The sequence below is a fragment of the Triticum urartu genome, chromosome 3 (genome assembly GCF_003073215.2).
Source record: "Triticum urartu cultivar G1812 chromosome 3, Tu2.1, whole genome shotgun sequence".
NCBI lineage: Eukaryota > Viridiplantae > Streptophyta > Magnoliopsida > Poales > Poaceae > Triticum > Triticum urartu.
Genome location: NC_053024.1, coordinates 560,424,078 through 560,450,388, shown reverse-complemented (window position 1 = coordinate 560,450,388; position 26,311 = coordinate 560,424,078). Strand labels below are relative to the sequence as shown.

The window sequence follows — 26,311 nt, the reverse complement described above, 5'->3', positions numbered from 1 at the left end:
TTCTCGACCAGCATAAAAAGTAGCAACAATAAAATTTAAAGGGCACATCATCTGTACTCCATGTATATCCTGGAAGAAATGGTATCAAATAGTTAGCCTATACACACAAGCTATTATTTACACATTAGTATCTGGGAAATGAGCAAGTTCCTTTCTTAGTGTGGGCAAGATTCTTTCTGCAGCATGATGTCATTGGACCTTGCCAGCATTTTCACTGAATGGCTTGCCTCATCTTGGTGATAGTTGGGTGCTTTATCAACTTCAGTCTGTTGGTACACCACTTACTTGAGCTCTTTCAAATGGTGACTTTACTGACTCAGAACACATTGCAGCTGAACTGAGCAATTATGTGCTATTCTTGAAGCTTCTTGCCTTCCTTTTGGGGTACCACTCAGCATGTCTCACTAATGTTGCTACAAATTTTTAAAATAAAGAAAGTTAAGGAGAATCCCAAGTAGTAATCTGTGTGCTGGTAAGATAAACGAAGACGTAAATTCTAGGCCAATGTCACAACAGGTTAAATACAAGGTATAGCCAAAATGCATCATTTGTTGAAAGAGGAGAATAGCCTTGTAATAATATCTGCCTGCCCAATTATTCATAGGATAGTGTTGATATGACTGGTTGATTACTGTCAGAAGTAACCAACGTTCTACACAGATAGATTGGTCAAAAAAAGCAGACATAATTCTAACATTATCTTGGTCGCATCTTCATACTCTTTTTGGATTATGAAGCTCAAGAACAGCATGCCATAGTGCACTAAGGTTATTAAGACAAAATGTGTGCACTTCATCAAATGAAAGCAACGGGAATAAAAGACAAAGAGACAGGAAAGGAAGGTTTTATCCACTAGCAACAATATTGATAATAGGAACAGGGATAGAGATTAACCCGTCTTGCTCCTTGCGATTCGATATCTTCACAAAAGCGGACTGCCAAACATTGAGAATGAGTAGCTGGGGGGAAATCTTCAGCTGGCATTGCAAATGGGCGGGTCATTTTATCAAATTTGTCTAAGGTGAGATATGAACCAACTTCTTGCAATTGCTCCGGTTCCATAATTTGCATTGTGTGGTCATCAGGTAGAAAACAATCTGTGTTAGTTGCACTCTGCATGGAGAAATTTTAAGAAACATGTGAATTAAAGAGTAATGCATTCATTAAGAACAAATTCATGTTAATCAACCAAAATCACCTCTAAGCAACTTATATCTGCGCCACGACTATATGTCATCTCTATACGGAACCTCTTTGGATCTTCCAAAGGCACCTGTAATAGTAGTGCCAATTAAAGAAAAGAAACAACATTGCTTCATGTTAGATATGTTTCTTGCATGTCCTAATTGTTCCAGAAAATCAGTTCATGACTTCGAGGTGGTATAAGCCTCAAAACTTATAAGACAGAATCAGAGATATTATTTATCTAAAATATTGCCATGGAATGAATCCTAAAAGCATTAAAAGCACCTGTATGAAACTGATGTAGTTGCTGGCATGCTGTTCTCCATTATTATAATTAATATGGGTGCAACTAGATTGCTTAAAGAAGCAGTGCCGCAACCCCACTGTTAATGCTTCTCCGTATCAGGGATTTTGAGGATTAAATTCACGGAAACAAATACTTAATATTCCCCCAATATCAAGATACTGAAACTAAATCTGGAACAGATGTAGAAGATTTATCTGTATTTCAATTGGTCATGCTTTATGTTTTTTCCTGGCATGATGCTGGCAAATTGGGTTCCAAACTTGTTTATACCAAGAGATGGAAACTACATCAGCTATTTACTGCAGGTTTCACAAGTTTGTATCAATTTGATAGCAATTATACTGCACCAAGTAACATGTAAGAAAACAAGTGTATTTACACATTTAATAGTAGATCCTTTTCTAAAAAATAAAAGATAAAGACAGTAATAGTTGTACTGTTTGCTTTTCGTTGGTGAAGTTAGTAACAAACACTGCAAAGGTACGACGATCCATCACACATGGTTAAGGGAATTTTAATACCTCCGTATTCTCAAACATACGCAACACAATGTAACTCATGTAGTCAAGTTCCTTTGTTTTAAATAGATGATCTGAAGCATTTTTGCAGATAAGACTCTCTTCTCCATTCAGAGACTCATCCAAATAGCAGTATCGAAGTACGTTCATTAGAGAATGTATATGTGATTCCTACAAGAAGAGAAGAACAAAATCTTGAGTCGCTTCTGAGGAGAAAACGAGTGAACAAGAAAACTACTCCAGGATACACTTAATTTATTGAGAATGTAAAAAATGAGCATGATTGATATTTCATGCTCTATGATGTCATAACACGAGAAAACACAAATGAACAAAAAAATCTTGCAAAAAAGAAATAAAGGTTGAAGATCATCTACATACCGATGTAAAATAGAGCCTTGTTCGAACACGTCTCTCGGGATCCATCACATTTGCATATCTGCAGGAAGATTATTTGCTTATCTGTTTGTATCATTCAGAAGTCAAAATGACTGGAATTCTTGGTAAGTTACTTACTTCGGATCTAAGCAGTATTTTGTTTCTTTATGGGAATCTAGATCAACTGACTTCTCGTCTGTGCTAGATCCTTCAAAACTCTCATTCCTAACACTATCATGGTAACACCTCTCCTTACGTTTTGTAGAAGATACTACTATTGGATCATGTCGTGTACTAGATTCAGCAGCTACCTCGGTAATCTCTCGTCTGGTGTTGTGCAGGTCAATCAGTATCTTGCCCAATAAACGGCGTGCTATCTGCAGAAATGGACAGAAGAAATAGAATGTGATGATTTTTACCACGAAACAAAGGGGAAAACACCCTAGCGTTGAGTAGTAGAATGTCTGCGGATTGTCCACAAGTTATCAGTTTATTTATATTCAGCATCCTCCCTGTCTAAATAACTTTATCTTCTTATTTACAATAAATACTGCATAATGAGCAATTGAATATACAACTATACAAGATACGTCACATTGAACAAACCCAACTAACAGAATCAATTCAAAAGACAATACCTTTGAACCTATTTTGAGTTTTTGTTTCGGATTTATCCCGTACTCGTTTGGAATGACACCATCAGCTAGCAACTGAGTGAAATAGTAACACAACAAAATAATTAGAAATGTAGAGCAGAAAATTTCAGAAAACAAAAATATTGGGCTGAAAATGGATCGAGAGATAGCACTGGAATGAGGAAACATCAAATTGAAGAGTACGTTTCGTAAGACTAGGCATACTTTCATCAAACTATCAAAATACTACACTTCTCATATTTTGTTTCACAAAAATGACACTCTTTTTGTCACACTGTATGCCAAAAAATCAAGGACTGAGAACTTCTTGGGCCCGGATAGCTCCAGCACCGAATAAAATGATCAACAGCGGGGAGCATTGCATCTATCAACTCTGTTTTACTTTGGGGATGAGAAACATGCTCGGTTTACCTGAGATACTTTGAAGAGATCATGCAGACCATTAAGATTTAGATGTGAGTTATGCAGAAGGTCATACCTGTCATGTACAGTATTATTAGAAAATAATGACAGATCAGCTTAAAGGTGATGTGCAGAAATGAAGAACCACCATCTTCTTCAGATGCATCATGCCATTTTGAATAAGCACAGGAAGCTTTGAATATAAGAAATAAAATATTTAAAGAAAAATAATGCACACAGCAGATGCACACAGGCACCGGAAAGCAATCAGCAAAAAAGGCAAAACAGTGTTGGTACGGTGATATTTCTTTCTCTTTGTGATACCTCCATTTGAAATTTGAAGTGATCCACCAGAGCAGCATATATAACACTAATCAAGGCTAAAAAGACCTGCAGGTAAGCTCAGATCTTCTCCGGGACTTGGGCAGAGTATGAGATCAGAAATTTATTGTCCTATGACCCTTCAGTGAACTCACTATTCTTGTTAAAGTAGGTCTTTGTACCAAATGACGCCTACATGAGGCAAGTAACTCATTATTCTTGTTGAAGTAGGTCTATTGCTGAGCATGGAAAATAGACAGTGACAGCAAAAGATTAACTAAGTTGTCAGACACTAAAAAGTTGTTGGCTATGATTTTCCATAGCACTTCTATTCGATCTTTATCAGAAAATAAAGGCCAGCTGTTTGCCTTTTTTATAGCTGTTTCCCAGATTTAGTTGGAAGAGGAACATGGAAAATTATATCACTGCTAGTTTTCAGGAAAGATGCAGGGTGTTACCATCTTGCAAGCTCATTATAAAAGACAACTTTGAATGGGTCTGGCAGTAATTTCCAGAGATCTTACAGAAGAGTATATGAAAACATATATTCAGCTCTTCTGTAAAGACAAAACCCAAACAGAAGTAAGAATCTGAGGGATAGACTGTTACCTACTTGCAAGAGTCATATATATCGGGAATCTGTGTAGTGTCAAAGCGCCTGCATTATAGAGAGAATTCTGACAATGGTTACACAAGGCTGCATTTCCTTAAGAGGACTTCTAAACGGGCAAGCACTCAATAAGAATGTTAAAGCTGGGAGGCATACTTTTTCCTTTCATTGTAGAGATCCCTCTCTAGTTTCTTCCAACGGGCAAACATCAAAAGGAAGCTTTCGCTGCCACAAGGCAATCCAGCAGCGATGCGGTCCATGTCAATTTCTGTTCTCCATAGTGCCTTCGCTTGATCATAAGGATGATTAGGTGAGTCACTATCGGTTGCAACCTCCTCATTTTCATCATCAGAGAGCCGCTTCACTTGTGAAGTTATTTCTTTTGTTAACTCAGCCTGATCAGAGAGGGACAACTTAGTTACTACCATTATAATTGACATATTAGAGTGTGTTGAAGATATTGCTGGATGCTTTAAGTGAGAAGAATGAGCAATAGTTTTGGCATTCTCTGGGGCATTCGCGATTCATGGCAATTGAAGCGAGAAATAGAGAAGAAGTAGCACATTTGTGTGGAACCTGTGGCCGACATGGCAAAACACAAAATTTCAACCAGTTTTCGGGATACCATGCACCAGTTTTGACAGTAGCCCGGTTTGGAGTAAAGGGTTTGTTCCCGACTCGAACAAGAGCTTTTATTTTGGAAAGGGTGGGGGAATCAAGTCACTCTTGTATAAAAAGTATAAATCTAGAATTCAAGGGAAATGAAAGAAGATATCTAATGGATTTACCAAATCTGTTAGAAGCTGAGCAGCATTTGTAGACACATCAGCCCCATCAACCATCCATGGAAACCCCGCAGGATCACCACCATTTGCAACTTTTGAAGAGATGATAATATCATGCAACTGAGCCTGCAGTGAACGGGCATTTTAGAAACATTGGACTCAATCTCAACATGAAACGTTTATTTATGAGCAAAATATATCCAAGATCATAAGCACAGGATAGTCTCACTGAGGCTTATATTTGCACAATTGGTTCAATTTCCTTCTAACAGCTAATCGTTTTACTTCATTCAGTTCTAAATATCATCTATAGTTTTCACTCTCTAATTTCTTAGTGCGATCGAGTTTTTGGGTATTATGAGTTATCCCCCACACACACACACACCCACAAAAAAAAGGGTATTATGAGTTTATATTGGTTCCCGTGGCAAAACTTATTTGAAGTTTCAAACTAATATTTACTATAGTTATGGTATTGGCATCTGAAGCATACCTTTGCTTCACTTATCTCAATAGTACCATCCTGCAGTCCATCAAGCATAGACGAGTCCTTACTCACTAGTGAAACCTGGACATATCACAATCCAGTGAATAGCAGTTCTGCTTTGCTTCAACTGACATATATATAGTATTGAAGAGGAACAGACCAGGATTGGCGTTAAGTCCCCTTCCAAATCAAGAAGACCCTTTGCGAAAGCCGCGGCAGACATCTACAATAAATCAATTAGCAAATATGGAAGCAACCAATCCAAAATTACCAATACATGCAGAATGACATAACAACAGTAAAGACTGGGAAATGTCCTTCCCAATGCCTAAAACAGTTGGGTTCAATGGAACAACCTTACAACCGTATGAAAGATCAACCAATTTATAATAGGATAATGCTACCCCCTCCATTTTTTTTACAAGGCCACTACGTTTTTCGTGTCAAACTTTGAGTTATAATTTGGCCAACAAAATATGAATTATATGTCATTAAAAATATATCATCGGAAAGTTCTTTGAAATGTGCATCCAATGAAATAGTTCTTTATGGCATATAACTCAATTTTTGTAGGTAAAATTAATGGTCAAAGTTAGACATAAAAATATGAAGTGGCCTTGTATAAGGGAATGGATGGAGTACTATTTTGGGTGTCCCAGTGACAGGCAGTGGAATTAGAAGAGTTGCGAGTAAATAATGAATCATGTCATGTGGACATGCATTTTCTCCCAAAACTGTACGCGCGGGGGGGGGGGGGGGGGAGCAGTTATTTTATTAATAAAGTAAGCGAGATGTTTATTCTTTCGAAGAGAGTATGCATGATTTTATTTTAGAAAATGGAAGCTTCATTATCACTGGCCTGCATGCAGGTTTTGGTTTCCGTTCCGAAATCCTAAAACCTGCTATGGACCATGACATACTTTGATAACACAGGATTGCAAGAAGAATACTACGGTTTACCTGGACACGGCCTTCATCTGAACTATATATTTTCAGATCATGCCTATATGTACTGTGCAGGCGAAGCAATCCTGGTCCTTCACCTAAGTGAACCAAATTTGTAAAAATCAACACAACATTCACAGGCATTAACTGTTTAGTCCATTCAGATGGTTCACAAAACACTTGAGAGCCGCTGTCTAGTGAAGTCTGAACAGAAATAAGAGCCAAATTAACAAAGAAAAAAAAGGATATACTTAGGGTACCAAAGATCAAGAATGGGAATTAAAAAAAGATCAAGAACGGGAATAAGCGCGATCAAGAATGTGGTCCACATGGCGAGGGCACAACAGCAAGGTCTTTTATCCGGAATCCAGTGACATAGTGTATGTGTTAGATGAGTTCAAAGCAGAATCTGAGCATTCGGCAGTTGCTTTCACTCATCGGTCGCATGATCCCCTGTGAGGTTTACCCTCTAGTCTGTGTTGTTTAGGACTTTTTTTGTGTTTATTTCATTTTCAAGATGCTTTTTGCGGTCTTCTATATGACTATGCTTTTCTGCTTAATGATAAGATGTGCAAAACTTTTGCACGTTCTCTAAGGATATGAATGGACATGAGACAATGGAGAATGACCATATAAGCAGAGTCAACAATCTGACCAGCAGAAAGGAACTGCATGGTAAATTGAGGAACATGAGCAACAGAAGGAACATGAAAAGATGAAGTTCTAAGAGTGCTTTTCTTAATGGTGAGGAGGTCTACATATACCCAACCCAACACCTGGGTATTTTGTTCCTGAGGGCATGGTATGTCATCTTCACCGTTCTCCTTATGGCCTTAAGCAAGCCCTTTATGCTTGATTTGAGCGTCTCACCTCTGGTCACTGCTGGGTATTTAGTGAGTGATCATGATCCTCCACTCTTGTCCACCATTTGTCCCGAGGTCGGACTCGTCTTCTTCTATAGGTGCAATCGGCCTTGCTAGTGACCTTATGAAGCATGAGCTCGCATAGCATACTGGCGTTGATGTTTCCTTCTTGCGATTCCATGTGCAACAGCTGTTTACTCTTTAGTATGTGCCTTCCTGGCTTCTGTTTTGTGGATTTTTCACTAAGGCCCAAATTAGAGCACAACACAAGTTTTACACCTCCAAACAGTGTTGTTCATCCACCATGAGTTTTGAGAGGGGGAGAGAGAAAACTGTGAGTTCTTTTTGGCGTATTTAACACACTACGTGCGTGTATATATCAACATATGGCCTCATGGAAATACAAGCTGCAAATTTCCTCACCTTCTTGATGACATGATAACTAAAAAAAATTCAACATACAACTTGCATTAAAGTAAATCAACTGAACTGAACCTAAACTGGCCAGAAATATTGAAATTTTAGCCAAAGCCAAAGCTGCGCACTGAAACTCAAGTGGTAACATTAAGAAAAATTGTTCTAGTGAAAAGTAGAATAATATGGATAGCTTATGGAAAATGTTTAGTTACTCAGTTCACACATGCATTTCAGCTAAATTCGATTATCTCTTTGGCGACTAAAAGAATGATGTGGCAAATAGACAATTTGATATAGCAAATGTACCAAGGTTTATGAAGGCGTACTTGGATACATATTATTTCTGAAATATCTTCCCAGCTCTTCTGCCTGCACAATGAAAAAATGCACATGAAAAATGCATGACAGGAATTTATGTGAGTGAACTTAAAGGAATTCAGGCATGTTAAGGTTGTAGAGATAAAATAGTAACAACTTTATATTTAGAGAACAGTAGGCTCAATATTTGTACACTGGGATACGAAAAGATCGTTGAGCTAACCCAAGAAACATAAGAAATCAATAAAGTACTGCATAACATCCTTAACACCCCAAAATCTTTAGCAAGGTGCCCATTATGTTCATCAAACAATGGCTTAAGAACATAACAGAAACTTGAACATGTGAAGTAGTGCCAACCTGCTTTCTTCCTGCATGGGTTAGAACACCACCATACTTAAGAATCATTAGGGCTTCGCTTGGAACCTCCTCCTCCCCTTCTCCACTACTTTTAGGAATATGGGCCCAGTTTGATGGTTTTAGCTGTACTTTCCTATAGATACCTGAAAAGTGTCCACCCTGAAGGCCACAGGAACTAATATTTAATGTGTGTAAAATTATTGTTTTCTTCAAATACCCAAGGATAGAAAGATGTGCAGAATACATGTGCTAAGCAAAATATACATGTCTAATCATATTCCTGTATACCGCAGCACAAGTGCATTTCAGGACGAGAAACATGGCTAAATAATTTGCCTACTGATGTCCTTGTATTTACATCAACAAAAAGTATCCTTAGAAAATAGTTTCATATTTGAGTTTCATGCAGCATTATAAGCTAGGACAGTATTTTTGTCAAGATAAATCTAACCTCACTGATGACCAGGCTGTTTTATGAGTAAATATGACATATGCCGCTGGACCACTTAGCCTCAAGTTTGGGATGGTAGTATCGAATTATGCCACTGGACCACATAAATCTTGGAGAACCAAAGATAACCCTCTAGGTGAAACGAGATTAAGTATAACATCTGTCCACAACCATCGGATGGATATTATAAAAATTGGATTAGAGATTTTGGACGGCTCAGATCAAAAGCATATCAACCAACTCGTGCATTTTTATGTTGGTATACATAATAACAGCAGACATTTCTCTTCCGTTCACATATACATGGAGTCACATTTCTTAGTTCTTGTAGAATCTCGCTAAGTCTACTAAGTTTTCACTATGATTTAGTTCCCACCGTCAACCAAATAATTGTATCTTCAGATCTAATATTTGCATGCTGACATGTATAAAATTCCAGGTTGTTAAGAGGACTGTATGGTGTAAGGATATATCAACTTGTTTGCACCATGACTTCTATGCTTGCTTTCTAGGTAAACAAGGTATACAAAGCGATTATAATCTAAAACATTATCGAGGTAAATCATAATTTATAAATACTTTAACTTTGTTACCTCTTCAAGAACCGCTCTAACTTGCCGTAGCTTCTCTGCATGCTCGACCTCAGCATCACTATCACTTTCACGGCCAGATCTAAAGTTCATAGCAATTTTCTCATCTTTATTGAGGACGCAAAAGAGAACCAATATTAAATAAATTTGATTTATGTTCTAAATATGAGAACAATAAGGTAGTAAAATTATGGTCAGATGCTGTGAAACCTACTTAAGAATTCCACTGGGCTCCCGCTTGGGAGTGTGACGACTTCTTAAGAACACTTTTAACATATTCTATAAGTGGTGTGTATGAAATTTGGTAGCTGTTGTCCAAAATTACCCAATTCAATGGCACAATGTAACAAAACAGAGTAATCCTACAACAACAACATCAAAGGCTTTAGTCCCAAACAAGTCAGGGTAGGCTAGAGCTGAAACCCATAAGATCTCGCAACCAACTCATGGTTCTGGCACATGGATAGCTAGCTTCCACGCACCCCCGTCCATGGCTAGTTCTTTGGTGATATTCCAGTCCTTCAGATCTATCTTTACCGACTCCTCCCATGACATGTTCGGTCTACCCTAACCTCTCTTGACATTATCACCACGCTTTAGCCGTCCGCTATGCACTGGAGCGTCTGGAGGCATGCGCTGAATATGCCAAACCATCTCAGACGATGTTGGACAAGCTTCTCTTGAATCGGTGCTGCCCCAAATATATCCCGTATATCATCATTCCAAACATGATCCTTACTTGTGTGGTTGCATATCAATCTCAACATGTGCATCTCCGCTACACCTAACTGTTGAACATGTCACCTTTTAGTCGGCCAACACTCAGAGCCATACAATTTGCAAGTCGAATCGCCATTCTCTAGGACCTGCCTTTTAGCTTTTGTGGCACTCTCTTGTCACAGAGAACGTCAGAAGCTTGGCGCTACTTCATCCATCCGGCTTTGATTCCGTGGCTCACATCTTCATCGATATCACCATCCTTCTGCAGCATTGACCCCAAATATCTAAAGGTGTCCTTCTGAGGTACTACCTACCATCAAGGCTAACCTCCTCCTCATGCCTAGTAGTACCGAAACTGCACCTCATGTACTCGGTTTTAGTTCTACTAATCCTAAAACCTTTTGATTCCAAAGTTTGTCTACATATCTCTAACTTTCTATTAACCCCCGCCCGACTATCAATGACTAGCACCACATCATCCACAAAGAGCATACACCATGGGATATCTCCTTGTATATCCCTTGTGACCTCATCCATCACCAAAGCAAAAATATAAGGGCTCAAAGCTGACCCTTGGTGCAGTTCTATTTTAATCGGGAAGTCATCATTGTCGCCAACATTTGTTCGAACACTTGTCACAACATTATCATACATATCCTTGATGATGATTGTTAGAGTTATATACATATAGCCATGTAACCTTTCGTATTTACCCTATTGTATAAGGGGTTTCCTGCATATATTCCACACCTGTACATGTATATATACTGGCCTATGGCCACCTGGAAATACAGGTTGCATATTTCCTAACATGGTATTAGAGCCAGGTCAATTTTTTTACACGCCGCAACTCGTGTGATTGATCCTCCCGTGGCGCCGCGGCTGCTTCTCTCTCCGCCGTCGATTCCCCACGTCCGCTCCACTCTTTCCTCGATCGAAGCCGCCGACGCGAAGCCGGTCTCCTCTCTGCTCGACACGAAGTCTCCGGGATCGAAGCCACCCGCTTCTTGCCCAACCTCTGCTCAAGCTCGGATTGAAGTCGCTCGGCTCGAAGTTGCCGGGATCGAAGCCGGTTCCGCTCCATCGCTCCTTGCCAACTCCAACTCGTCGCCCGCAGCCCCCGATTGGATCGGCCTACTCCAACTCGTCGCCCGCAGCCCCCGATTGGATCGGCCTGCTCCACTCGTCGCCCGCAGCCCCCGATTGGATCGGCCTGCTCTGCCCCGCCCAGACTTCCGCTCGAGGCCAGATCGAGATTCTGCTTCCGAGGCTCGTCCACTTCTGATTCCTATGGCCTGATCGAGCCTCCTGCCGCTGCTACAAATCGATACTCCTGAACGTCTGCCTTCTATTGATCCAAAAAAAAGGCACGATGTCTCAGTCCTCGGGTTGTGTTGCTGTTCCTCGCTGTCCGTTGATTTTTGATGGTACCAACTACATTGAGTTTATCGGCTTCATGCGCATTCATATGCGTGGCCTTTGTCTCTGGGGCGTTCTTTCTGGTGAAGTCCCCAGTCCGCCGTGTCCAGTTCCTCCTGTGGCTCCTACTCCGCCGACGCCACTGGTTCTTGCTACCGACGCTGATCAAGCTGCCAAGGATGCAGCTAAGCTGGCTGATGACGCTGCCGTTCTTGCTTATGATGAGCAGGTTCAGACCTATGAGGACGCACTTCAGACTTATCATGCAGATCTGTCTGCTTACACTCAGTGGCTTGATGATGATGCTCGTGCCGCAGCTATTCTCACTGCTAGTGTTCTGCCTCAGTTTGCCTCTGAGTTTCTCGGCCTCTCTACTGTATTCGAGATGTGGACTCGACTTCGTCAGCACTATCAGCCCTCTGGTGATGCCTTATACCTATCTGTGGTTCGTCAGGAGCATGCTCTTCAGCAGGGTGACTCCACTGTTGATGAGTTCTATGCACAGAGTTCTGCTATCTGGCGTCAGCTTGATTCTCTCCGCACTGCTGGTTGTCGTACTTATCAGTGTTGCCAGGCTGTGCGGGCTAATTTGGAGTTTCATCGTGTCTACGAGTTCTTGTCTCGACTCCGTAAGGAGTTTGAGCCCCGGCGCGCTCAGTTGTTTGCTCGTGGTCGTATCTCCCTCATGGAGGCACTTTCTAAGATCCGTGCTGAGGAGACTCGCCTCCGTGGCGCTGGTTTACTTGAGGTTCCCTCTGTGCTTGCTACTCGAGTTCCTACTATGCCTGCTGCACCGACTCCTTCCCACTCGCGTGCTCCGCCGCTCTTGCCTACTCCTACGGATGGTCAGGGTCGGTCTCGTCCTCACTGCGACTACTGGAAGATGGATGGTCATGTTGAGTCTCAATGCTTCCAGAAGAAGAAACACATGCGTAAGGCGCGCTCATCAGCTTCAGGGACTTCTTCTACTTCGACATCTTCAGCCACCGCCTTGACTGAGCAGGATATTCTGCGACTTAAGCGTTTGCTTGCCGCTTCAGGTTCTCCTTGGACAGGTACTGCAGGTTCTGTGACTGATGCTTCCCGCACTGAGCAACCACCCTCTACACAGTCAGGTACATCCTCGTGGGTTCTGGACTCCGGAGCTTCTTTTCATATGTCTTCTCATTCTTCCAGTTTGTCCTCTCTTAAATCGCTTGATTTTCCTGTTCATGTACTCACTGCTAATGGTACTCCTCTTTCTGTTGCTAGTCGAGGCAATCTTACCACACCTTCTTACTCTGTTCCTGATGTTGCTCATGTTCCTCAACTTACCATGAATCTTTTTTCTGCCGGTCAACTTACTGATTCTGGTTGTTGCGTCATCCTTGACGTTAACTCTTGTTCTATTCAGGATCGTCGAACGCACACTTTGGTTGGGGCTGGCCCTCGCCGTCGTGACTCTCAGGGTCTTTGGGAGCTAGACTGGCTTCATGTTCCTTCCGCTGCCACCACTATCGCCAGTCCATCAGCTTCTGTCGCTTCAGCTACCGGTTCCTTCCAGCAGTGGCATCATCGACTTGGTCATCTTTGTGGGTCTCGCTTGTCGTCATTAGTTCGTCGAGGTCTTCTGGGGTCTGTCTCAGGAGATGTCTCTTTAGAGTGTCAGGGCTGTAGACTAGGAAAACAGATTCAGTTACCTTACCCTATTAGTGAGTCGGTGTCTCAGCGTCCTTTTGATTTAGCCCATTCTGATGTATGGGGTCCTGCTCCCTTCGCTTCGAAAGGGGGCCATCGATACTATATTATTTTCATAGATGATTTCTCTCGTTAAACTTGGCTTTATTTTATGAGTTCTCACAGTGAGGTTCTTTCCATCTATAAGCGTTTTGCTGCCATGGTTCACACTCAGTTCTCTTCGCCTATTCGTGTGTTCCGTGCTGACTCCGCTGGCGAGTATATTTCCAAGATGTTGCGTGGTGTTCTTGCTGAGCAGGGCACTCTTCCTCAGTTCTCTTGTCCTGGTGCTCATGCTCAGAATGGCGTGGCTGAGCGAAAGCATCGCCACCTTCTTGAGACGGCTCGTGCGTTGATGATCGCCGCTTCTCTTCCACCTCATTTTTGGGCCGAGGCTATATTCACCTCCACCTATCTCATCAACCTTCAGCCGTCCGCTGCTCTCCAGGGTGGTGTTCCTTTCGAGCGTCTCTGTGATCGTTCTCCTGATTATTCGACGCTTCGCTTGTTTGGTTGTGTTTGCTACGTTCTTCTTGCCCCTCGGGAACGCACCAAACTGACCGCTCAGTCTGTTGAGTGTGTTTTCTTAGGCTATAGTGATGAGCATAAGGGCTATCGTTGTTGGGATCCTATCGGTCGTCGGATGCGTATTTCTCGGGATGTGACTTTTGATGAGTCTCGTCCCTTCTACCCGCATCCATCTTCCTCGACCTTTTCTGTGGAGGATATCTCTTTCCTCACTTTTCCCGACACACCTATCACTCCAGTTGAGCCCTTGTCTCTCCGTCCTGCTCACTCTACTTCTCCACCTCTTGCCGATTTGCCGCCACCATCTCCCACGGTTTCCTTACCTCGCATGTCACTAGATTCTGCACCTTCATCCCCGGTGATTTCTTCGTCTCCACCTCCTGATTCTACCTCGGCTATTCCTCCTAGTATTCTTCCATCTTTGCCTCAGCATTACACTCGTCGTTCACGTACTGTGGATGTTTCTGCTGACGTGCCATCCTCCTCGTCTCAGCCTACCTATGGCTTGCGTCCTCGTCCGCTTCCGCCTGTTGATCGCCTTGGTTTTTCAACCGTTGGTGTTGTTGTTCTTGAGCCGACTTCTTATCGTGAGGCTGTTGTTCATCCTGAATGGCAGTTTGCGATGGCAGAGGAGATTGTTGCTCTTGAACGCACTGGTACATGGGATCTTGTTTCTCTTCCTCCAGGTGTCCGTCCCATCACTTGTAAGTGGGTCTACAAGGTTAAGACTCGCTCCGATGGTTCTCTTGAGCGTTACAAAGTTCGTCTTGTGGCTCGTGGTTTTCAGCAGGAGCATGGTCGTGATTATGATGAGACATTTGCTCATGTGGCCCATATGACCACTATCCGCACACTTCTTGTCGTGGCCTCTGCACGCCACTGGTCTGTATCCCAGCTTGATGTTAAGAATGTCTTTCTTAATGGTGAGCTGCGTGAGGAGGTATACATGCAGCCACCACCTGGGTATTTTATTCCTGATGGCATGGTATGCCGTCTTCGTCGCTCTCTCTATGGCCTTAAGCAAGCCCCTCGTGCCTGGTTTGAGTGTTTTGCCTCTGTGGTGACTGCCGCCGGTTTTTCAGCGAGTGCTCATGATCCAGCATTGTTTGTCCACCTTTCTCCTCGTGGTCGGACTCTTCTTCTCTATGTTGATGACATGATCATCACTGGCGATGACCCCGAGTATATTGCCTTTGTAAAGGCCCGTCTTAGTGAGCAGTTTCTTATGTCCGATCTTGGACCTCTTCGCTATTTTCTTGGGATTGAAGTCTCTTCTACCTCTGATGGCTTTTTTATATCCCAGGAAAAGTATATACAGGATCTTCTTGTTCGTGCTGCTCTTACCGATGAGCGCATTGTTGAGACTCCAATGGAGCTCAATGTTCACCTCCGTGATACTGATGGTGACCCCTTGCCTGACCCGACGCGTTATCGTCATCTTGTTGGGAGTCTTGTCTATCTAGCTGTCACTCGTCCGGATATCTCTTATCCGGTTCATATTCTGAGTCAGTTTGTCTCCGCTCCCACTTCGGTTCACTATAGTCACCTCCTTCGTGTTCTCCGATATCTTCGGGGCACGATCTCTCATCGTCTATTCTTTCCTCGCTCCAGTTCGTTACAGCTTCAGGCCTATTCGGATGCTACGTGGGCTAGTGATCCCTCCGATCGCCGTTCACTTTCTGCTTACTGTGTTTTTCTTGGTGGTTCTCTCATTGCCTGGAAGACGAAGAAACAGACTGCAGTTTCCCGTTCGAGTGCAGAGGCTGAGTTACGAGCTATGGCTCTTTTGACGGCAGAGGTGACTTGATTACGGTGGTTACTTCAGGATTTCGGTGTTTCTGTTACTACACCTACTCCGCTCTTGTCTGACAGTACAGGTGCTATTAGCATTGCGCGCGATCCTGTGAAGCATGAGCTCACCAAGCATATTGGTGTTGATGCTTTCTATGTGCGCGCTGGTGTGCAGGATCAGGTTATTGCTCTTCAGTATGTGCCTTCTGAGTTACAGTTGGCGGATTTTCTTACGAAGGCCCAGACTAGAGCGCAGCATGGCTTCTACCTCTCCAAACTCAGTGTTGTTCATCCACCATGAGTTTGAGGGGGGGTGTTAGAGTTATATACATATAGCCATGTAACCTTTCATATTTACCCTATTGTATAAGGGGTTTCCTGCATATATTCCACACCTGTACATGTATATATACTGGCCTATGGCCACCTGGAAATACAAGTTGCATATTTCCTAACAATGATGAGCTACACAGAATCCTAACAGAGTAACCCTAACTCTTACAATATTTGATGATGATGAGCTACAAAGAATCCTAACAGAGTAACATGTATCTCTTGCATTTTCCACAGAACTAATGATGTTGAGCACGAATTGGACGGAAAGCAATTATAATGTAAACATATTTAAAATAGATCTTGGTGGGGGTATAGGGATCGTTTAGAGCTCCATAAACCATAAAAGTGGAGCAACCTTGAGATTCCAGAAAGTTACCTAGCACGTGGTACAAGGATTCTTGTTGCATCTAACAGATCTTGCAGTTGCAAGGCACTTTTAAGCTTCGCCTGCGTAATTATAACAACAGATTTTTTGTCAAGCAGCGAAGATACAAAGGATTTGAATAGAACCAAATAAAATTAACATAATTTTCTCACCTCCGCATGGGCCTTTCCGCCATTGTATTTCAGCATCAATTTTAAAAGCTTCTCTTGAGTTATTTTCAGCTTTACCTTCTGCTTTGGTGTGCGATCCCCACTTGCATAATTTGCAGTATCAGAAAGCAGCTTCATGGTAAAAAAAAATTGAGAATCTTAATAATTATCCTTACTGGCGTATAACAGCTATGACACAGCGCAACTCTTCTGATTGCATGGGTATGCCCACAGTTCCCCGTTCTCGATTTCTTACAGCATCTGATGGTTGCGCTGGCTCACTGATTCTCCATGGAAGATGGGCAGGAATGGTATAAATATGTGGAGCTTTCTCATCAAGAAACATTTTCCTCAGAATGCATGCAGCGTCATCATAGTACCTGGAATTATGAAAGCATTCGCCATCTAAATAAGATATACAAAGGACTTCTGGGCTCTGACCATACTAATACATGAAAATTTTAGAATGGTCGTTGTCACCAGAAAGATGCTTACTTGTATGAGCTTTTCACAAAACTCCAGCCATTCACATCACATACATAAGATCTTGCCTCCCCCAGGTCACACCTTAGAAGATCAAAGCCACATACCTACACACAAAAAAGGGATATGTAACATGGGGATGCTACGTAAGTGCGTGGTTGGAAATTTCAGATAGCTTCAGTCTGGGCTCTGCTCATTTGGAGATTGGCTCAAGCAATGACGAGCATAGCTTATATTCTAGATTCTTGTCCAGTTAAATTTCAACCATAGAAGACCATATGAGGAAGTGCACTGCTCAAGGAATCGATCATGTTCTGTGGATTTGGTTTGACCTTGTTCAACACCAAGGTCTACCATGGAAAAAAGAGTCTGGACCTTATCAGATTTTACCATTTAACAAATTTGAAGTCAACTGCTGAGACAAGTTCTTACATATTGACACAGGCTTTGGCCTACGTCCTACTCCCAATGTGGCCGTCTCAAGATTAGCCATGAGTGATACCAAGATACACTTTAGACTGATGAAAGAACGATAATTAAGCTAAGCCTATTTCAAATTTCTGGCTGAGTTGCGGCCAAAACTCACCTACTCTGACTTCCACAGCAATCAATTGATATTTGATAACAAACAAATCCAACTGGAATGTTTGAGAAGAGAAAACAAGAATGATCTCGATGTCGGTATCCACTTTTTCTGGTTGTACCCACACTCTAACAGCTCATAATGAATAAGAGAGATATATGCATAGGTTCTGAATGTAGATTTCATCATAGTAGTCATTAAAAGAGAAAAGCATCTTGAATGTACCGCTTGTCTGAAGGCTTGGCAAACATTCCGTGCAATTTGTTTCTCGGTAGGTGTCAGTAAAACAGGATAGCGGACCTTCAAGCAAGATACCAAATACATTATAAGACAAGACAAGAAACGAAGGAACACACCAAGGAAGCAATTTATCACTTTCTCTTTTCTTTAATTGTTCCATCAACATGCCAAAAACACTAGTCTAATAGATATAAAGTAGTGAATCCTAATGAGGCAAGGAAGGGTACCTCTTTTCCATCAGAATTTCTCATGACAACCCCATCTACAACTGGGGATTTACGAGCTTCAGCATGTGCATATCCTGGTCCAATTGTATAAACCTACAACAGAAAGCGCACATTCCCTTTTCAGTTAATAGAAGTAAGAGTGTATCTAACAATATAACTATCTATTGCTCCTTTCCTTAGAAGAAGAAATGTAGCCATTACTACCATATAACTACTTTAGTACTGTGCTGCCATGCAAAATTCTAACAGAATCACTAAATTACCTATACAAGTAGGAATATTGACTACAAGAGTATTTGTGCTGTCACTTCAATTAACAGAGATATATTTAAAATGGACCATATGGGCTAAATCCACGGACCTGTGGTGATACGGTGGGCACTATTGTATTGTGGATGACATATCACAAGAATGATTACAATCTTGGTAATCAGATAGTACTTAAAATCTCTGCAGTCAGTTTGGTGACAAGTGCAGATTAAATATACGGCACCCGAGAACTCGAGGGATGAATTCTCACTGCTTAGTAACTCAATCAAGAAGCTAATGCAGGACCAGATCTGTTTGAGCCTGTTGTGGATGACCGTCTTGTTGCTTAATTTCTTTACATGAAATCTGGGTTAGTGTTTTTATAGCTTATAATAGGGCAAAAAAACACCCTGCATCCATCAAGAAACCATGATTTTGAAGACGGACTTCCTTCGGATGCCAGAATTCAGGGTGAATTTGAACCCCTTTTGGTAATTCTACAGAGATTCTAGGCTCCTTATCATGGTGGGTTTTATGATGCTCAAGTAAATTACAGAGTTTATGACATGTGTTGATGAATGTATCTTTCTATTCAAGTGTCTAAATTATAACCATCAGCAAGTTGTACAAGCCCATTTTTTCACATATTACACAGGAGAGGAAAAATAAAGAAAAAGAGAAAGTGATAAATGCAAGGTGTATCACCTTGACATCTGTTCCTCCTGTAGGCATGAACTCCTCATAAATGTAAGATCCATCTCGCCTCACCTTCCTAACTTCTGGATAAAATTCACTAGATCTGTTGCCAACCTGCATAAATTTGGAGGAGATATTATTCACCCATATGAAGCCAAGATATTACTCCCTCCGTCCCAAAATAAGTGTCTCAACTTTGTACACTAAGCTTGAGACACTTATTTTGGGATGGAGGGAGCATTTATGCATTTTATAGGAAATAAGCTAGTTCATTGTAGTGCTCCTGAACTATGCAAGAGTGTCAGCAAGGAATACTGACAGTGTCAATTTAGAAGCAAAAAAGATAAGTAAAGTGTTTAAACAGAAAGCAGATCATTTTCTAGTTAATTATAAGCTTATAACTAATACCGTGTCAGAGTAGGCTCGTTTGTATTTTCTCTAGCTGTAGCCTATTTCAGGCCTGTACAACAAGGCACAGCAGTCATTGCATTTTCTAGAAGTAAAAAAGAATGCTAATACTGTATTAGCTGCTATGGTTTCAACTTGGATTTTCTTGAACATAAAGATTTGATCGCAAATTTCAACCAAGAAGTGTGTGAAATTAATGGTATCAAAACTTTACCTTACGGAACAGTTCTTTCATTCCTCCACCAGCATAGCTAGGATAATATATCATTATATTATGGTCATCTCCTTCATGAATAAAGGTAATCAGGAGCAGAACAGGTTTATTTTAATACTTCTTCACCTTAAGTAGGTGACTAGTAGTCAAGAGAACAACAGTTTGACAATGAAATTGCAGTATTGTACATATAACGGAATATGCATGGACGCACCAATACTGGCAACTCACACAAAAAGGCTCCATGCGTCCAGAATTAATTACAGAACAACTAGGCAGTTAGGAAGGGCAGGCTTTTCAGAAAATGGAAGAGCACACTGAACACAAGCATGCAATTTAGAAGTACCATGCCTATAGTAGGTTATAAAATAACAAGAAAAGGTGAACATTTTATCCATCAAACTAATATGTAATATACATACCATGTCAGCAACAATATCTGTGGTAATATTCTAATTTTTTATGGTAGGCAAGTATTGAGCTGAAAGAAAAAGAAACAGCTTCTATTCTTTGTGCAAATCGGTGAAGGGAAAACAACAAATCATGGAAGGACAGGCTGAATATATTAATCAAGAGATATTACCATCAATGGGTTTCTCCACGAAAGGCTTGCAAAAACGCTTTCCATGAATCTCAATAAAATCATCTTGCTCGATAAAGTAGTTTAACTCTTGATTAGGATGCTCTCTTCTGACAACAGCATAAGTAGGGACCGGAACTCCGAACAATTTAAGGTGCTAAACAAGCAAAATACAAATATATCAACATTTAGATCAAGAGAATATATGTTTGAATGTAAGATGAAGAAGCCTTTATGTAATAGGCTACAATCAGAATGCACTGAGTTTTGAGCAAGATCATTTCTTCCCCAAGCATCATAGAATGACACTACTCTATCAAGAAGTAAAAGGATAAACTGTTACAGGACAAGCGTTTTATTGAAATACCGAAGATGGAATAACAAAGTAGACAACCTGGTAGGAACCGGATCCCTACCAGGGCGTGGTCTCAGGTTGTAGAGGTGGAAGGAGGGATGGCGTGGAGGAAGGCGTGGTCGCCGGTGCTGGGGCGCCGTCGTTGCGTGCGCGCGCGCGCGAGAGAGAGAGAGAGCGCAGGGGCGGCGGCTAGGGTTAGGTCTCCCGGCTCCCTAAGGAAGCCGAGCAAATATGATTGCTTCTTGCTTAATCCCAAAACGGGTCCTTACACGAGTTTATATAATCCTCCTAATAAGATAATTGGGCTAAGCCCCTAATAACGATAAGATAAACTGGGCCACAACTAACTAGGCTAAGCCCCTAATATGCCAGTCATAACATCTCTCCCCGCCTGCACAAACAGCTCGTCCTCGAGCTGGAAGGCGGGGAAGATCAACGGTCGCCAAACACCTCCACGTCAACTGGGGCGGCCTGGTCGCCGAGCCCGGCGTTGGCGGGGTCCTCCTCAATGTAGTCTGCAGCCTCCAGGTAGAAGAGTCGTGGGCAGACGTGGCCCGGTACGTAGGGCTCGTCGCAGTTGAAGCACAACCCTTGGCGGCGACGCTCGAGTTGCTCAGCCGGAGTGAGCGGCGGAATGGGCGTGCCGCAGCCACGGCAAGGGGCGCCGCGGAAGCCTGGGCAAGCCGACCCTGCGCGGTAACTTCCGGCCAGGGTGGCGGCCCAGCGGCCCAGGGCAGTGGCACCTGCTGGATGGCTACCGCGTGACGCTCGAACGCGCGGGCGCAGTACATGGCCGTCTAGAGGTCCTGTGGCCCGCGCATCTCCACGTCCATGCGGATGTGGTCCGGTAGGCCGCCGACAAAGAGCTCAGCCCGCTAACGAGCCGAAACGACAGGGGCGTGGCACGCCAGTGCTTGGAAGCGATCGGCGAAGTCTTGCACCGAGGTGAGGAACGGAAGACGCCCAAGCTCCGCCGGACGGCTCCCGCGTATAGGCAGACCGAAGCGCAAGAGGCACAAATTGCGGGAGCGCTCCCATGGTGGCATGCCACCCTCGTCCTGGTTGAGGGCGTAGTACCACGTCTGCGCGGCTCCTCGAAGATGATACGAGGCGATCCAGGTGCGGTCGGACACGAGCGTGCGTTGTCCCTTGAAAAATTGGTCGCATTGGTTGAGCCAATTCAGGGGGTCGACGGTGCCATCGTAGGTCACGAACTCCAGCTTGGAGAATCTCGGCGGCGTCTGGACGTGGACGACGGGCGGGTGCGCTTCGTCAGCACGGAGCGGCGAGGATGACGGGGCCGAGTAGGCGGGCATCAGGGTGCCGCCCTGGAACAGGGGCCCGTCGACGTTGGCGAAGGGCTCGGCGGAGCCCGAGGACCCGCCAAACTGCATGGCCGGGTGCGTCACCGGCGGAGGCAGCACGTGCGGCCCAACCAAGGCCGTCGTGTAGACCGGCTCAAGGGACCCAGCAAGCCAGGCCGGTAACGGAGACGGCGACGGGGGAAACCGGACCTGGTGGATGGGCACCCCCGGGCCCAGGGCCGCGGTCGCCGATGGCGGCGGCTGTAGCTGTTGCCCCTGCTGCATGGTGGAGGCGCCGGGGTTCGTCGCTGGTGGCGGCTGCCACAGCAGCTGCTGCATGGCGGCGGCGACGGGGGTCGCCGAGGATGGCAGCTGCCACGGCGGCTGCTGCGGCAACGGGGCGATGGCGAAGGGCACAGGCGGCTGCAGCCCATAGGATCTCCCGAGGAACGTGTAGATGCCCGTGACCGCCTGGGTGAGATCCCGGATGGCAGCCGTCATCTCCTCGGGGGTGAAGACGACGGGGACGGGCGCGGCGGAGGAGAGCGGGGCGCTGGCCGTGGTGGCCATCGGGGCGGTCGTCGCGGTCGGCAGCGGGAGGGTCGGGGTGGGCGGCGGCGAGGACATGATCGCACCAAAGCTATCTGATACCAAATTGTTATAGTACTGCTAGAAGCAGGGCGTGAAAGGGCCGGCCGGGGGCCTTTTTGCCCATGGCCGGGCAAGAGGGATGGGATTTCCTTCTTAATTCTTGCTTGATTAGATTGATATATCTCCTCCCCTTATATAGAGAAGTTTACTTGACTCCCTAGCAAGGCTTACTTGACCCCTAAGCAAGCGACCCTTATCTCTCATTAACCCTAAGACTAATGGGCTATAGCGCCAGCCCGGGCCAATTACGTACTCTAACACAACCGATGTATTGCGTGTGCGGATTAAGATCAGAAAAAATCCATAGTGTAACGAACAAATATAAAATCATAGTGTATACTTTGCATCATCTAGACAATTTTCTTCAAATACAAAATGGCAGGCATTTTGGTGGCGTCTTTGAGAAAAGCTAGTATACGGTAACCATATACTAACATAGTTACGTTAGGCAAAGTTCCGAAAATTCCAGAACATAAATGAAAGATATACCTCCATCTCAAAATATAAGACGTTTTTGTAGGCTAAACTAGCCTACGAATATCTCTAGTAGTACTTATGAATTAAAAATGGGTTTTCTTTGCAAGCCAAAATAAACATCTCTGATTACATCGTTTGCTAAAATATGGTTATCTCGGTTGTGCAAATTTCCCCCAAAAAGAAGTGCATTTGAAGTTTCGAACTACTGTATTTATTGGGGAAAAATATCCTATTTGTATGAACAGTGTCACGCGGCGATACCCAATACTGTAGGCCTGAAATTAACACAGTCATGAATAGACTGCAGCAAAAAATAATCTTGTGAAAGAAAAGTCCTTCCTTTTAGTTTGGGATGACATTAAACTGTCGTCTTCCAATGATAAAAGGCATGAAAAAATCCAGCTTCAAAGCATCTACTATAGAGGGGGAAACTCATTTGAGCTCCGAAGGGAAGTTAATGATTTTAAGTAAAGTTAATGATTGAAATAAATCTATAAGAAATACATGAAGGCCAGCTTGTTATGATATACCTCATATACTTTGCTGCGATCATGAAGCAGGTATTGTGGGTCCAACTCATTGACCAAAAAAGGCCTGAATAGCAATATTAACAAAATCAGATCGTAGAACTCCTTCAAAGTTGAATAAGTATTATAACTTCTAATCGAAGTTGTGTTCTTGAAAGGATAAAATATATAATTGAAGTGTCATTTGCTTGTGTCTTTTCAAACAGAAACAAAAAGGAAATACATTCAAACTAAGTTGGCGCATGCAGCTTTGCAGCGCAAAAATGAACTCAGAGGATTATCTATACGATCTGTGAATTCTTTCATTTCTCCGGTTATGGGAAAAGGGGCATGGAGGAGATCACACCTATGAATACTGATAGGAGTTTAAGAAATATTGTTTTAAACAGAATTGATTTAGGCAGGTGAATTAGTCATGGGTAAATTCAAGGGCAACTGTATCGGAGTAACTTTTTAGAAGGGAGCAATCCTTGAAGACAAAAAGGAAAGGTGTTTTGAATGAGGACTGGGAATCCATACAGAAGCCACACATATATGGTCAGTCTTAGAAAATATTTGCATGTCAGGAAAGCATAATGCACAACTATAAAACTTTGTCAAACCCAATACTAAGATCATTTGATGCATATTTAAAGTGGGTGCTTTGAAGAATTTATGAGACAGAAAGCATTTAACCTGCGTAAAACAGCATATTTCTCCGCCTTTTCTAATGGGTAGCCAGCTGAATAAAAGGCGATTAGACAGTCACATAAAGGCCAACTGCCAAAAAAAAACAGTGGTTAGTTCAATACTATGAAAACTTGCACTTCTAATGGTGTCACAAACAAAAATACTGTCATGGGGTCATGGCAGGTCTGATGGGTAAGTGACATAGATGATAATCATCGACATTACAGGAATAAGAACTTAACATCTGCTAAGAAGCGCATAGATAATGGAAATTTAGCACCACAAAGTACAAAATTCTAAGATTTTACAATACACACAGATATTTCCAGTCACTCCCACATTGAATAAATATGGATAAGCTAGAGGAATAGTAGTTAGTTAAGTAATAATATTTACTAAACTCCATCCTTCGAGTAGGACAGCATGATCCACTAGTCCTGTTTGTGTATCTGTAAAGTAAATTTTGGCCTGCCTATACTCACTTTCTTTTTTCATTCAGAAAATTAATACTGAAAAATTCATATTCTAAGAAGACTTGCCCTTCACATTGTCAGGTATACCTTTCAATCGGATCTTCTAGAATTACCTTGTCACCAAAAATTATAATCTGCATACATCAAACATGCATATTACTTCAGTCTTGAATCTTGATGATCAGGACAATGATTTTAGTAACTTACCATGCTAAAGAACTAGAGTTCCTAACATTTGAACAGAAACAGGGGAAAGGACAATAAATGAAAAGCTCGTCTAAGAGCTTAAGAGGTTCTGTATTTCTGAATCATGCCAGCAGTAATATAAACTTAATGGTCCAGCCTCAAATTCTGGTGTTCACATTTACACACACAGACTCGCACGCGCGTGTGTGCGCACCTTGCAAGGTTATTCCTTTATACTCCCTCTGTCCCAAAATAAGTGTCTCAACTCTAGTACAACTTTATACTACACGCAAAAAAAATAGTACAACTTTATACTATAGTTAGTACAAAGTTGAGACACATATTTTGGGACGGAGGGAGTGCCATTTGCTAAGCATGCATATTTTTTCTATGATGATTATAAACTTGAATTTGTGTCTCTGCGACACATTATTCAGTTGTATGCACTGATTCAAGAACTGTATGGTACGATGATATGTACTTTTTGTGACGACTAATATTCCAAGAATGGTGCAAGGGACTGATTAAGCAGAACGAGAAAAAAAAAACTTCATTCACGGACACAAGGAATTGAACCCAAGTGGCGGGACTGTACTACCCCCGATCCCCCAACCAAGGGAGCCAAGCATTCCCCACAACTCTGTTTATCTCCTCAATCATTGTAACCAATTAAATCATTTCTACAAGCACCAAATTAGTTACGAAAGAAAACATAGGCGATAATCCGCACGGAAGGGCGGCCGAATCCCGAGCCATACCTCGAATTCGCCGAACGCGTGCAGCCTCTCAAGAATCTGCTCCATGGGAGAACATGACACCTGCAAAAAAAAACACGAAGAAACAAGCGGGAGAAGGACTCAGATAATCTTGATATTTTTCTTCTCACTCCCGCATTGCGGCCAACCCAAGAAACACAGACCACGAGAACTCGAAATTTTCTTGTCCCAAAACGCGCACCTTCTTCTCCATGACGCAGACACCAATCCTGATCTTGCCTCCGCCGTGGGCACCATGGTTCCGCCGCTCCATCCCCTCCGGTCCCCTCCCGTCCGTTGGTCCAAAGGTTACAGCAGGAAAGGGGATGTTTGTTTCTTGGGCATTCTTGCTCCCCAGGACCGGAATCTGGGAGGCTTTATGCTTTACAGAGGGGAGGAAGGAGGAGAAGTGAACGCAGCCCAAGAAGAAGAGGGGATGTCAGCAGTGAGTACTGTGTAAATGAGACTGGGAGGTTTCTTTTCTTCTCCTTCTTCGTCTTTTGAGCTGACTGAGACGCTTTTTCTTTTTCTTTTGAGCTGACTTGAGCGGCTTTCTTTCCCCCCGAACGCCGTGTTTATTTATGGATTTTAATCTAT

The 26,311-nt window shown here is 42.9% G+C and overlaps 1 protein-coding gene across 2 annotated transcripts; it reads right to left on the bottom strand.

Annotated features, from left to right (window-relative positions):
• LOC125544999 (inositol hexakisphosphate and diphosphoinositol-pentakisphosphate kinase VIP1-like) lies at nt 1-26,190 on the bottom strand. Of its 2 annotated transcripts, XM_048708818.1 has the most exons (31): nt 25,917-26,190; nt 25,718-25,777; nt 24,861-24,907; nt 24,307-24,390; nt 23,635-23,698; nt 20,321-20,474; nt 19,738-19,808; nt 19,125-19,229; nt 18,171-18,263; nt 17,929-18,003; nt 17,133-17,227; nt 16,814-17,017; nt 16,641-16,740; nt 16,480-16,550; nt 9,597-9,675; nt 8,553-8,711; nt 8,201-8,243; nt 6,610-6,692; nt 5,810-5,872; nt 5,656-5,730; nt 5,166-5,288; nt 4,534-4,772; nt 4,381-4,425; nt 3,456-3,522; nt 3,027-3,098; nt 2,527-2,765; nt 2,392-2,449; nt 2,014-2,181; nt 1,199-1,273; nt 895-1,113; nt 1-413 (listed from the first exon to the last, which is right to left on the bottom strand). In XM_048708818.1, the coding sequence occupies exons 1-31, from the start codon at nt 25,986-25,988 to the stop codon at nt 405-407; spliced, it is 3,111 nt and encodes a 1,036-aa protein (XP_048564775.1). In that variant the 5' UTR covers nt 25,989-26,190; the 3' UTR covers nt 1-404. The 2 variants fall into 2 exon arrangements, with proteins under 2 accessions (XP_048564775.1, XP_048564776.1); XM_048708819.1 differs by lacking the exons at nt 20,321-20,474; nt 23,635-23,698; nt 24,307-24,390; ... (1 more) ...; nt 25,718-25,777; nt 25,917-26,190 and adding an exon at nt 19,524-19,575.
• Nucleotides 26,191-26,311: the final 121 nt, after the last annotated feature.

What these genes read in the sequence shown, in the direction of transcription:
- LOC125544999 (XM_048708818.1), bottom strand. Translation starts at nt 25,988, where the DNA reads ATGGAGCGGCGGAACCATGGTGCCCACGGCGGAGGCAAGATCAGGATT. An exon ending in GCCAAGCCTTCAGACAAGCG is followed by an intron (nt 17,228 to 17,928) that starts GTACATTCAAGA and finishes TTTTGTGTGTAG; the next exon opens with GTATGTGGCTTTGATCTTCT. An exon ending in AAATACTGCTTAGATCCGAA is followed by an intron (nt 2,450 to 2,526) that starts GTAAGTAACTTA and finishes ATCTTCCTGCAG; the next exon opens with ATATGCAAATGTGATGGATC.